The sequence below is a fragment of the Nannobrachium achirus genome (assembly GCF_963921795.1).
Source record: "Nannobrachium achirus genome assembly, chromosome: 9".
NCBI lineage: Eukaryota > Metazoa > Chordata > Actinopteri > Myctophiformes > Myctophidae > Nannobrachium > Nannobrachium achirus.
This window is the reverse complement of record NC_137818.1, coordinates 62406783-62420524: the sequence shown is the minus strand read 5'-3', so window position 1 is coordinate 62420524 and position 13742 is coordinate 62406783. Positions and strand designations below refer to the sequence as shown.

Here is a 13742-nt window from a genome sequence, read left to right as displayed (position 1 = left end):
GTTGTTGAGTCTGTTGAAATGTTCTCTAGTTTACTATGGATGAATCAGCTTTGGAACACTACTTTGATGACGCCATTGCCAGTGTAAGTAGTAAGTCATGAACAGGCCACACTCTTTGGAGCTCTGGGAGGATTGCACTGTGTTGTCAACATCGTAATGTAACCCATTAAGGTAGGGAAGAGAATCCATGCTTCTGCTGATGCTTTTTTTGGTATCCCCTCTTCTGGTCATCCATTATGATGGCCAGTTTTATTTTTATACCTGCTTCTGGTCACAATGATTGAATACTTTATTAGCAGTTCGCATAGGAAAAGCACAAGACAATGCAGTTCACACACAGAAAAAGTCTGACATGTCTAATAGCCTTTTTATGTTTTGTAATATAACAATTTAACAGTTTATTAGAAAAGAAGAAGGGGGGAAAAAAACCTGGTGACAACTTGGGGACAATTTAGAAATTAGAAGAGTGTTTCTCATGAGCAGTGGTTCCCCAGCCACAACTTTTAAGATCCTATTTTTCTTATCTGGAATCTAGATTGATTCATCCGGATATTAAACATAGGATCTAAGAGTTGCTTGCAGCAACCTTTTTCTTTGGAGTATGGTTTTGGAGTATGGATATATGGTTTTATAAAACTACTGGTATATATGAAATCTTTGAAAAAGTTTAATCTGCAAAACAATATGTAGTAGAGGTTCCTGCTTCATCTCTTTCTCAACTAGGGGGTCCTTGACCTGAAAAGGGTAAAAAGGACCTAGCCGCAAATTGCAACACTAGATTTTTTATAATCGGATGAATCTAGGGTTGCAATACCTCCCATAGGGATCCAATGCATCAAAACAGTTTTTTGCTATCTGATTGTATTAAACGACTTCAAACTCACCAATATTGTGGCTCTATGGAAAGCTTGGAATTTACTCTTGCGATCTGCAAAGTGTTTGTTTCAGAAAAATCCACAGTAGACATGTTAGGAGCTACTTTCTATCCAAGAAATATGGTTCAGGTGATAATTTTTTCTAAGTCCTGGAGTTTGGAAGCGCTCATGGAAAATCCCTCAACGCGGTCCTGTGACCACCTGGTTCTAAATGTCACATTATGCAGGAGGCAGCGGGACATGGCGTTATAGAAGACAATCGCTTCCGAAGTTCAACACCATGTCTGTCAACACCATGAAAATAAACCATGTCTGCTCGGATTTCTTGACAGAAAATAAAGCATAACAATTATACGGTGGATTTTTCAGAAACAAACACTTTGCAGATAGCAAGAGTAAATTCCAAGCTTTCCATAGAGCCGCAATATTGGTGAGTTTGAAGTCGTTTAATACAATCAGATAGCAATTTTTTTTTTGATGCATTGGATCCCTATGCCGGGAGGTATTGCAACCCTAGATTCATCCGATTATAAAAAAATCTAGTGTTGCAATTTGCGGCTAAAAAGGACCCCTGCCATATGGCAAGCAGACAGTGAGTAATGATTTTCTGCAACATGCTTGTTGGATTACCTCCAAAAAGACGAGGCCTGCATCTAGATTGTTATCCACAACTTTCCAACGTCCCACCGCGCATTGCGCAGAAGGTGTGCGGCAGCTTCCGGCGCCGCAGCCGAGTGTGATCTACAAGCTCACAACGGTTGCATCTGCGACGCGACGTGAGCTTGTATGTCTGCTGTTCTCCGGAAGTGTCCTACAGACAATGCTACAGTAAATTCTCGCCGAAACAGGTGGATTCTGCATGATGCATTCAGGGTTGCCAGATCTGAATGACAGTTTCCAGCCTAAGCACAACTTAAAACCACCAAATCTGGCAACACTGGATGTATTTAGATTTATGTTTGATGAAGAGAGGATATTCTGCAGGATGCATCTACAGTAGCTTATGTTTGATGAAGAGCTGTTTCTGCATGCAGGATGCATCTAGCTTTATGTTTGATGAAGAGAGGATATTCTGCAGGATGCATCTAGCTTTATGTTTGATGAAGAGCTGTTTCTGCATGCAGGATGCATCTAGCTTTATGTTTGATGGAGAGCTGGGAGCTCCTAAGCTCCAGGAAGCCACCTTCCTCTCGTCGTCGACGGGGGATCAGGAGAACAAACTGGGAGATGAACTGGATCTCAGCTTCTTGCCGGACGAACTCAGTACCCAGGAAGAACCAGCATCCGATCAGAACAATGCAGGTATATGGACTGAGGGAGCAGTAGTAGACACAGTGGTATGGTATCTCAGATAGGGGGAGAGAGACAGGGAAACAAGACTTGATGAAAAGATGGATTAATAGGCTACTATAGCACAGTGGTTCTCAAAATAGGGTCTCAAATATTTTCAGATGGAGGTCCGTGGCCAAAGAAATACATATTCATTTGGAGATCCTTCACTTGAAAACGTTTGAGAACCACTGCTATAGAAAGACCGACAGACAGATCGATAGATCGATCTTTTTTTTATCTCTGTGGAGAAATTCAGGTGTCATAGCAGCGGGGACTGCCCATAAGTCCGAAAGCTCATTAGTCCGAATTTAGTTAGGGTTAGGTTTAGGCATAGTTTCACTGAGGTTAGGGTTTGGGTTAGGTTTAGGCATAGTTTTACTGAGGTTATGGTTAGGTTTAGGCATAGTATTTTTCATCACCAGATTCGGACTAATGGGACTTCGGACCAAAGAGATGGCAGCAACAAAACAGTAAGCATGAATTACAGTAGGCTGTATGTACAGATAAGACTAGAGAGATGAATAGTAGTCTGTAATGAGAACTATACATATTATATTTAATTCTCAGATCAAATACAAAACAGTATTATATCCAGCTGATGTTTATTTTTCAGGTGGAAACAGTTCATTGAACATGACTCAGGACAGCGGCATCTTCACAGACTACAATACCCAGAATTCCACCACTGCGGAGGACCCTGGGGATTCGGTGCAAGGGGCGGAGCTTGGAACAGGAACTGTGGCCTCTCCTTTCTGCCACATGACCCCCATGACCCCTATGACCCCCATGACCCCTGTCACAGAGCGCTCTGGAATCATTCCACAGCTGCAGTGCGTTTGCAATTCAAAGTCACTTTGTTAAAGCTGCAGTCCGTAATTACCATGTCCTACCCGCTCCAGGGTCTAAATCCTGTTCAAAATCTGATTTGCAATGGTGTAAACTTAAGTAACTATGTTCATTTACTTAAGTACTGTACTGCATCGCGACTCACAATGCGTCACATCGTGAGCTTGTAGATCTGCTATTTTCAAAAGATTTTCATATTCACCTGTTTCCGCGAGAATTTACTGTAGCATTATTTGCGGGACACTTCCGGTTAACAGCAGACATACAAGCTCACGTCGCGTCGCAGATGCAACCGTTGTGAGCTTGTAGATCACGCTCGTTGCGGCGCCGGAAGCTGCCTGCACATTCTGCGCAATGCACGATGGGATGTTGGAAAGTTGTGGATACGTTTGAAAAGTTGAAATGGGGCATCTGCATAATGAGTACTTTTACTTTTGGGACTTAAAGTACATTTTGATGACAATACTTTTGTACTTTTACTCAAGTACATTTAGAATTCTGGACTTTTACTTCCAGACAATTTCTTCTATATTGCAGTATTGATAATTTCACTCAAGTGAAATATTTGAATACTTTTTCCACCACTGCTGATTTGTGGCGTATCCAGACTGGAGTGGCATTGTTTTTTGTGTAGTCTGAATAGCAGAAAAAAGACTGCGTGAAACCAATCCAAGGGTCATTAGTATATCCGCACACGGACAAAATTGTCCGTGGAGACTTGTAGCTGTCAGTGGCAAATTCTAGATTTTCCGCCATTAAAAAGTTCTCTTTTTTTATCATAAGACCCAATGAATTCTCCATATTTTCTTCTGAATATGTATGACTATGGCATATTAGGAGTCTACTAGTGCCTCTTTCTCAACATTTCATTTGCAAGAACCCCTCATAACTATGAGAGTGTACAAATTATGGGTCCATTTAATACCCGTTTAGACCTGTTATTATTGATATTATTAAATTGTCACCTTTATTGTTCCATGTAGGAAATGACATGTAGCATTGTTACACTTTATCTGCCTTTATTGATAGGTATCCAGTAGGTTGACAGGAAATGGGGAGAGAGATTGGGGGGTGACACGCAGCAAAGGTCATCGGGAACAGGACTCGAACCCGCGACACGCTGTCAGGCCGGATTACCAACCTAGGTTTATAAGGGCTTTATACCTGGATTACCAACCTAGGTTTATAAGGGCTTTATACCTGGATTACCAACCTAGGTTTATAAGGGCTTTATACCTGGCTTCTGGCTTAACCCATTTATTCCTAGGATTATTGACCACTTTAACAATTGAAAAATAGCAGATATACAAGCTCACAGCGCGGCACCGAGTGCCGCGCTGCAAGCTTGTGGATCTGCTATTTTTTAAAAATCATGATATTTCTTTGCATATATATACTTTGAATATATCTATTTAAAAGCGAACATTTGTAACTCAAATATTTGCTTCTGGGTGGTCCCTGGAACAACATATTTTGAGATGGGGGTCCGCGGCCAAATACCTGTAATTTTGGGGGTCCTTGACATGAAGAAGTTTGAGAACAACATGATTTAGAAGAAGGATTTAGAAGTCGGATCAAAGATCGAGTCAAAGATATTCAAAGACTTGCACACATTTTCACGTTTTTTCAAAAATAGCAGATCTACAAGCTTGCGCTGTGAGCTTGTATAGCTGCTATTTTTCAATAGTTAAAGCATAAAATAATGGTTAAAGTGGTTAAAGTGGTTAAAATCTAACGCGACTCGGGCGCGTTCCAGGCATTTGAGAGGTAGAGGTGGCAGATGGCAGACTGAAACATCTGTGTGTGTGTGTGTGTGTGTGTGTGTGTGTGTGTGTGTGTGTGTGTGTGTGTGTGTGTGTGTGTGTGTGTGTGTGTGTGTGTGTGTGTGTGTGTGTGTGTGTGTGTAGGAATATTGTCTCAACGGTGACCCTGGGGTGTCCACTAGATCTGAAATTTATCGCGCTGCATGCCAGGAACGCGGAGTACAACCCCAAGGTACATGCAGCATATACATTTCAGCCATACTGTATATATAGGCTACATTTCCGCCATTTGAAAATAGCCGATCTACAAGCTCCCAATGCGTCCCAACCAGGCCTGGAATTTCATCATTTTAGGGGCAAGGCCACTAGGCCTTTGGTATTGTTCATCCTTTTAGGGCACAAAGGCCAAATGCTAGGGCAGGAAGGCCATCAAATAAAACATGATTTTAGTCCATTGAAAGAATTTGTTGAATTTAAGGGTTAGGGATGATAACCTGATCTGCAGTGAAGATACATTATGGTATTTACAATCTGATCCATGCTCAGCCCAGCACCAATCAAATTCACTGGATTCGTTTCAGAATCTTAACACAAGACACTGGTGTCTACTGTCTACATATTGACAAGAAAGAGACAGAGCAGAAAGTGGTACAGTCAGCTGGGGCATTAAGGCCACTGTGGCCTCAGGTCATGCCATTGTTTTGAGGGGCAATGACGGCCATGGCCTTCATGGCCTCCATGAAATTCCTGCCCTGGTCCCAACATTGTGAGCTTGTAGATCTGCTATTTTCAAATATTTTCAAATGTATAAGTAAAGAATGTTTGTACTTTTCCCACCACTGTTAATTAGAAAGGAACGGCTCCCGACTGTGAACCGAATCATATTGTTCATTTCAAAGAGCCGTTCAAAAGACTTGATTCGTTCGCGAGCGTCCCATCTCTACATAGCTCCAACATCTGGCTTTGTCCGGTCAAAAACCCATGGGAAAGATGTGGTCAAAAATGTCCGGGCCTAAATTAAACTGAAAGCGTAGCCTCTATACAGTCCTGGCCTTCTTTTCCATGTGAGTTCACACTGCTTGATGCAGATTTTGCTAGATTTTGACAGCACATTTTGATTTAGTTTTAGTCATAGTCTTTTGAATAAAATGGTATTTAGTTTTTGTCATGTGAAAAGTTTCAGTTTTAGTCAGCTAAATGTATGGTTGATTTTGTCGACAAAAGTGTATTTTGGCGGGCCTTGATAGCGTCATAATGGCAGATTTTACACTTGATTGCATGCTGAAAATAGCAAAGCTTGTAGATCTGCTTGTAGAACACCAGAGCGCAGCAAAACATAAAATAACTTCTACTGTAGCTCTTCTCCACTAGTCCCTTAGTCTAGTTTGTATTTGTTGATGAACGTGTCAATATGTTTAGTCTCAGTTTTAGTCACAGTAGCTTAGTTAATTTATTTCGTTGTTATTTATTCTTTGTCAGCGAAAGTCAACACTGATGTAACCTACAGCGTGAGCAGTGGTGTGTTTTCAGAGGTTCGCTGCGGTCATCATGAGGATCCGTGAGCCGAGGACCACCGCTCTCATCTTCAGCTCCGGGAAGATGGTCTGCACTGGAGCCAAGAGGTCAAGGGTCAAACACACCTGTCTGTCTGTTAGGGCATTCACGAATAGTGATTTTTAGTATTCGAATTATTCGACCTCAAAGTATTCGAATAGTCGAATATTCGTCAGGACTGGCCAAACTGTCAAATTTTAAGTAAGCAAGAGGCGAACATTGTGAAAATAGCCGATCTACATGCTCACAACGCCTCGCAACGCATGTAGATCTGCTATTTTCACAATATTTATCTGCGGAACTGAGTCACATTAAATGTAATACCTACAATTCCAAGTGCTTGTCAGGGTGGGGGTCCCCAGTTCAAATATGTTTATTGTGGGGGTCACAGCCTAAAAAAAAATGAGAACCCCTGTTATAGAGCATTAACAAATTCATCCACCAGGGGCATTGACAACTCATTCTTATGACTTCCTACCTAGCCAAGCTTTATAAACCATGAAGAAATATATATATATTTTTAAAGAAAAAAAGCGACTATTCGACTTTGGTGAACAATGTCGAATAGTGACTTTGATATTCGAATATTCTGTGAATGCCCTACTGTCTGTCCATCCGTCCGTCCGTCCGTCTGTCTGTCTGACAGTCTGTCAGTGTCTGTCTGCCTGAGTGTGTTTTTTTGCCAAATGTTTGCCCCGGTAGAGGAGGCATTAATGAGCCTTATTATACCCAGCCAGTGGTGTAATGCTTTTGGGGGGAAGGTCATTTAATGACGTCACATGTAGCGTATGCACTTAATATACATTTTCTTTTTTTACAGGTGTATAAATAGTAGTAGGACAAATGTTTGTATTGGAAATGACAGGTTTTTAGCTTAGTTTTAGTGCATTCAATTATAGGAGCTGAAACTAAACGTTTGCTTTGAAAGAGTGTTACCCTCTTCTGCTGCGATGGTGGCTGAGGCATTGTTGCAGATAGGATACGAGCAGCAGCCCTTAGGAGGCCAACATGCTTGGTTGCTTAGGGCCGATGCATACTCCTCTTTTGGAGACAAATTTATTTCGGTTCGGCTCTGTCCAAACTACAATCTCACGTCATTCAGAGGTTCGGGGGGCTGGTACCGTCATCTATCCGGCTGTTCGGTGCTGACGAGATTTTGTGACACCCCGAACCGAAAGAAATCCGGCTCTAAAAGTTGAGTATGCATCGACACACCTTGAACTGCAGCGGCGAATGAGGTATCTAACTTTTTATGGCAAGAACCGATCTCCAGTAGTCGGCGTGAACATCAGTTATTTTATGCGATTGTAGTGATGCGCGGAAGCGGGGATTGAACCCGGGACTCTCACTCGCCAGACCAACGCACAACCAGTCGTGCTAATAGGGCTGAGCCCGATTAGCAGGGCTGTTGTCGCAGGTTCATGGCTGGTACTAACTGTGGGGACTACACAAGCGACACCTGTTGTACTGTGGATTATGAATATCAGTGGAATTCCTTGGTTAAATAATGGTTAAATCTGACCAAAAAGAATGTACTTCCGTCCTTCCAACGCAGTGAGGAGCAGTCCCGGCTGGCAGCCAGGAAGTACGCCCGCGTGGTTCAGAAGCTGGGCTTCCCGGCACGCTTCCTGGAGTTTAAGATCCAGAACATGGTGGCCAGCTGTGACGTCTGCTTCCCCATCAGACTGGAGGGCCTGGTCCTCACCCACCAGCAGTTCAGCAGGTAAATATCTCCAAGACGTTAGCAACACCCACAGCACAAACCCATAAGACAAATATGGGTAGATTCTCCTTCTACAACAGGGGTTCCCAAATATTTGTCTCAGGGCACCCCATAAATATTTTTTTAATCCGAGGCACCCCCAACATTATGATTTTCACGCCCAGCACCTTATATTTATAGCATATCGTTGTTGTCGGGTGGAAACCTTGTATGTCCAAAACCGTTTGTTTTGATTTATCATCTATAAAATGTACTAAACTAGTGAAAACAGCAGATCTACAAGCACACAACGCCTCACACGCCAACGTGAGGCGTTGTGTGCTTGTAGATCTGCTGTTTTCCCTAGTTTTGTGCGACAGTCTTGTATGATGAAAGGCTTGGCTTTACCAAAAGACGTACACATTTGAAACTTGGAGATACAAGGTTTCTGCCTGACAGTGACGATATTTTAGTGATTATGTTGTCGAAGAAAACGTTGAGATAATTTTGGTTAGAACTGACTGAAAATAACTTTGTACTTCAAGTTTAACATTTTACTAAATAGCTTTGTGTCCAAGTGGCCAAATAAATTCCAAATATTATCAAACTATCTCGCGGCACCCCTGGACTGCCGTAACGGCACCCCAGGGTGCCCTGTCACCCACTTTGAAAACCCCTGTTCTACCACACTGCCACCCAGGTGTGGAATTCCTTGACTACTTCCATTAAAACATGTAGCTCACTTTCAGAGGTGGAGGTAGTTATCACTTCTCCCATAGACAGGCGAGAAGTGAGCACCCCCCCCCCCCCCCACACACACACACCTTAGCCCCACCCCCATCTTTCCCCTACCCTGTACATATCGTGTTTTTATAACTGATTTTTGAATGTTTTTTTTGCTTGCTATTTGCTATGTCCATGAATTGAATACCAAGGACTTCCGATGTAAACAAGACCGTAAAAGGTCTTACGGTATTTGGGATGCTCCTTTTAGGCAAGGTGTTTAACTGTACTTGTACTGTACTAGATTTTTTTTATTGTATTGACTATACTTGTACTGTTCTCCATTTCTGTCTAATAAAATATTCAATCAATCAACCACCCAGCTCGGCACAAAAATAATGACACTGAGAAGAACCAGGCTATTATCCACACAGTGATTTTGTCTGGCTATGTAAGGCTAAGACAGCTCAGCAGGTCTATGGACCGCTCAGCAGCCCAGAAGTTTAGCAGGACATGATCATTTATTCTCTCCAGTTATTTACTGGTGTCTTCTTCAGGTCAATTTGATCCAGCCATTGAAAGTGTAGGCTAAAAGGCTAATATTTTAGACCATTTCTTTCTGTGAAAAAAACATTAGACATATTGATATTTTCTAGTACATAATTTGCTCGCCGTTACTAACTACATTGCTAACAATTCAATCAATATTATCTCTGTGAGGTCGGGATGGCCGAAGGTGAGGGATTATGTTTTCGCTATATTTTGCTATATTCTGATTGGCCACGATTGGCGTACACATTTTGCGGGAGTGGCCCGTTTCGTTTGGCACAAAATGCTACAAATAATGAAAGCAGCGTCCGATTGCCGTGAAACTATACATTTCGTCATTGCCAAGGAAAAAACGCAATGTACATGCCCCATTGTGTGCTGGGAACAAGGCTCCCAAATGGGAACTTCATCCCTGTGCCACTTTAAGCTCCAGTACAGGTTCAAAGTTCCATTGCAATCAGACATGTTTTGTATTTTGCCATTTATTTTTTACCCTATTTTTCTCCCCAATTAAGTCTGTATGACTATTAATTCCTCCACCCACATTACTGTGTTGTCACTGCGAATCACCTGCCAGTGAGGAGCCCCCACCGGGAGGATGTAGAGCCTTCGTCGTCCTCCTCCCGCCCTACACTCCCTGCTGAGAGGTGCCACCCCACCCGTATGAATACATGTAAGGACAATAGGCTATATGCATATACGCCATTTTGTTCTACTGTACTTCCGGGTGTCTTTCGACTTCCTTCACAGGTGTTACCGATGATACTAATGAAGGGTCTGTTCCATTCTGGTCAAACAGAGTCAGGGTGCTGATATTGTGCATGTTGGCTCACTGGAAACACTCTGCTACACCAGTGGGTCTCAAAGTGTTCTTGAGTGGGTTCCAAATGTCCCCATACAGGTGTGTAACTCTGAGAGTGTACAAATGGAAGCAAATGGACCCACAAGGGTCCATTTGATTCCATTTGTTGATTCCATTTGTACAGAGTTATGGGGGTCCTTGAAATTAAAGAACCACTGTGCAATAAATCAAACATCATCAGTAACACCTGTGAAGGAAGTTGAAAGACACCAGGAAGTAGAACAAAATGGCGTATATGCATAGGGCCAATTGGGCTAAACGCGGGCCAATTGTGTTCGCATAGCTGTCCGACACAGCCGGATGCACCACAGTCGATTCGGCTTTTAGTAATGACGAATTATGTTTAATTAGATTTTTGGGGGTTTCTAACCACTTAACACTTTGTAAGCCGAAATAGAATGGGGGTTGGTAGATTAGCCGTGAAATTTCTATTATTGTATTGTGATCGAGACATAATATTATGTTTATAAACATGAGCCCGCAGCCCCTCCATCTTGAACAGCGCCGTTGTTTTTTCTTTTTTTTCCCCCCCCCAGGTCAGTAACTCACTGTGATTTTCTCGATCTCCGTTGGGATAGAATGGGTGTTTTGGCCGATCATCGATCTCCCCGTGCGTTTCGCGTGCGCGATCCGTTCACGTAAATGTCCCCGCAAATAATCCATGTGTGACTGAAGAGCAGAACTGAAAAGTTTCGCTAGCATAGCCCCAAGCATGGCTGCAGTAGGAGCCCGAGTGTACAGACAGCAAACGGATGGGCTGGGAGTAGCCTTGGAGAAGGAGAGGCGCTGACGTCACCTCTGCTTCATGCACGGTCTGCATGAGCTATCGATGCACGAGTGGTGACTAGGGAAGGTTAGACGATCGCAGATTTTCGGATGAAAATCATTTATTCCGGTTTTAATGACAAAGTCCGGGAAAGTGCGACGTGGCTGAGACTCCTTGATGGGAAGTGCGATATACGACGGTTTTAACATGGGGGGGCCCCCCATGGCTTACAAAGTGTTAAGACAGGTTTAACATGAGCCGGGTCAAAATGACCCGCAGACCCTGGTTGTGACTAACACACCTGACACACACAAAGACCCTATGAGGGTTAACTGTATCACGATGACAGATATAACTGTTCCTACTTGTGTGTGTGTGTGTGTGTTCGTGTGCGTGTGCGTTCGTGTGCGTGTGCGTGTGCTAGTTATGAGCCAGAGCTGTTTCCAGGTCTGATATACCGGATGGTGAAACCTCGAATCGTACTTCTCATCTTTGTCTCCGGGAAAGTTGTTCTCACAGGTACTAAACAATATGAGAATGGTTGTTCTGGTGGTCAGCTTCCAGTGACTGACGGTACAACAGTGGAAGACTGTGCTTGTACTGGTCAGATCCCAGTACAACAGTAGAAGACTGTGCTTGTACTGGTCAGCTCCCAGTACAACAGTAGAAGACTGTGCTTGTACTGGTCAGCTCCCAGTACAACAGTAGAAGACTGTGCTTGTACTGGTCAGCTCCCAGTACAACAGTGGAAGACTGTGCTTGTACTGGTCAGCTCCCAGTACAACAGTGGAAGACTGTGCTTGTACTGGTCAGCTCCCAGTACAACAGTGGAAGACTGTGGTTGTACTGGTCAGCTCCCAGTACAACAGTGGAAGACTGTGCTTGTACTGGTCAGCTCCCAGTACAACAGTGGAAGACTGTGCTTGTACTGGTCAGCTCCCAGTACAACAGTAGAAGACTGTGGTTGTACTGGTCAGCTCCCAGTACAACAGTAGAAGACTGTGGTTGTACTGGTCAGCTCCCAGTACAACAGTAGAAGACGGTGGTTGTACTGGTCAGCTCCCAGTACAACAGTAGAAGACTGTGGTTGTACTGATCAGCTCCCAGTACAACAGTAGAAGACTGTGGTTGTACTGGTCAGCTCCCAGTACAACAGTAGAAGACTGTGGTTGTACTGGTCAGCTCCCAGTACAACAGTAGTAGACTGTGGTTGTACTGATCAGCTCCCAGTGATTAACAGCAGAAGACTGTTGTACTTTTAAGGGCTTTACACACAGGACCGTTGCGTTTCTTTCCATTTGCTGCACGATTAAAACACATTGGATTTGGTGTTCAAGGCTGTGCGGAATCTACACTGCGGATCCGAAAAGGAGTCATAAAAGGAGTCAATGAGTTTTTACCGCATGCGACAAGACGCACAAATCAAACTGGGTTCGATCGGGGAAAAAACGCACTTGCCGCAGCCACCTGCCGCATGACAAATTCGGAGCCGGTGTGCATGAGGTCATATTAGAGAATCATTGTTTTCTTTAAAAAAATGAAATTGTCTTGTGCGAAAAAAACACGTCTGTGTGCAATGCACTTTACTCAGGTACATTTTGAATTCCAGACTTTTACTTGCAAAAGAGCATTTTTATATTACAGTATTGATACTTTTACTTAATTACCGTAACAAATGTGAGTACCTTTTCCTCACCACTGTAAACCAGAGTGTGATTCTTAGCTTGTGTTTTGGTCATTCAGGAGCCAAAGACCGCGGTGAGATCTACGAAGCGTTCGAGAACATCTACCCCATACTGAAGGGATTCAGGAAGCACTGAAGATTGAATCGTTTAACATCAAGCATTTGCTTAGAAGTGAAAAGCAATCGATGTTTAGTTTCAGATAAAGGCATAGCTCTTTATTATATTATTTTTGTTAATAATTCAATGCTGTCGATGGCTGGTAAAAAATATAAATATATGTTTTAATTTTGTATTGTGCACAAATGGTCAGTACAGTTATATGTACATTGATACTCCATCCTGAAAGCAATAAAACTGCAATTATTGGTTGGCCTGGCAACTTCTACATTTCCTCTTCATATCCTATCGTGTTCACTGCATAGGTTATTCCGAGCCCTAGAATGTCTGTGATATTACATATCCACCTGTTTCCGCGGGAGTTTACTGGAGATTATTTGGACCTGTTTGGACCACACTTCCGGTTTAACAGCAGACATACAAGCTCACGTCGCGTCGCAGATGCAACCCGTTGTGAGCTTGTAAATCACACTCGGCTGCGGTGCCGGAAGCTCGGTACAGCGTCTGCACAATGCACTATGGGGCGTTGGAAAGTCGTGGATAGACTTTGTCAATATTCCATAAATACACAGCCATAGATTGGTCCTATTGCGCGGCGTTGAGCAGAGAATCGTGGTGTAATTACCCCATGCCAATCACAACACACCTGTCAATTGTGTGTCTCGTACGTTTGTGCTTCCCAAAGGAAGTTTAGATCTAGTCAGTCTAGGCACTCATTCTGGGCCCCTTGCCCGTTCTGAAAGTCGTCCGTGTTTCCCTTATTTTTTTGGTTTCCTACATGTTTTCTTTTAAATTGTTATAATTTGAAAACATTTTTTTGGTAACCAAATAAGCTAAAGCACCATAGAAAATCAGTGGTTCTGGCCACGGACCCCCATCTCAAAATATTTTTGTTTCCAGGTAGGGACCCCCAGAAGCAAATATTTGAGTTAAAACTGTTCACTCTGAACTGTGTGTCTTGCCTAAGC

At 43.1% G+C, this 13742-nt stretch overlaps 2 protein-coding genes across 9 annotated transcripts in view; one reads left to right on the top strand and one right to left on the bottom strand.

Annotated features, from left to right (window-relative positions):
- Positions 1 to 13742, bottom strand: part of LOC308291166 (uncharacterized protein) — a 184640-nt gene that overhangs the window by 127162 nt on the left and 43736 nt on the right. The gene's annotated exons all lie outside the window — the stretch shown is intronic.
- LOC308291783 (TATA box-binding protein-like 2) lies at positions 2967 to 12792 on the top strand (the record flags this gene model as incomplete). Its single annotated transcript, XM_080733916.1, has 6 exons — positions 2967 to 3037; positions 4961 to 5048; positions 6347 to 6438; positions 7926 to 8093; positions 11397 to 11491; positions 12716 to 12792. 6 exons carry the CDS (start codon positions 2967 to 2969, stop codon positions 12790 to 12792), a joined length of 591 nt encoding a protein of 196 aa, XP_080590042.1.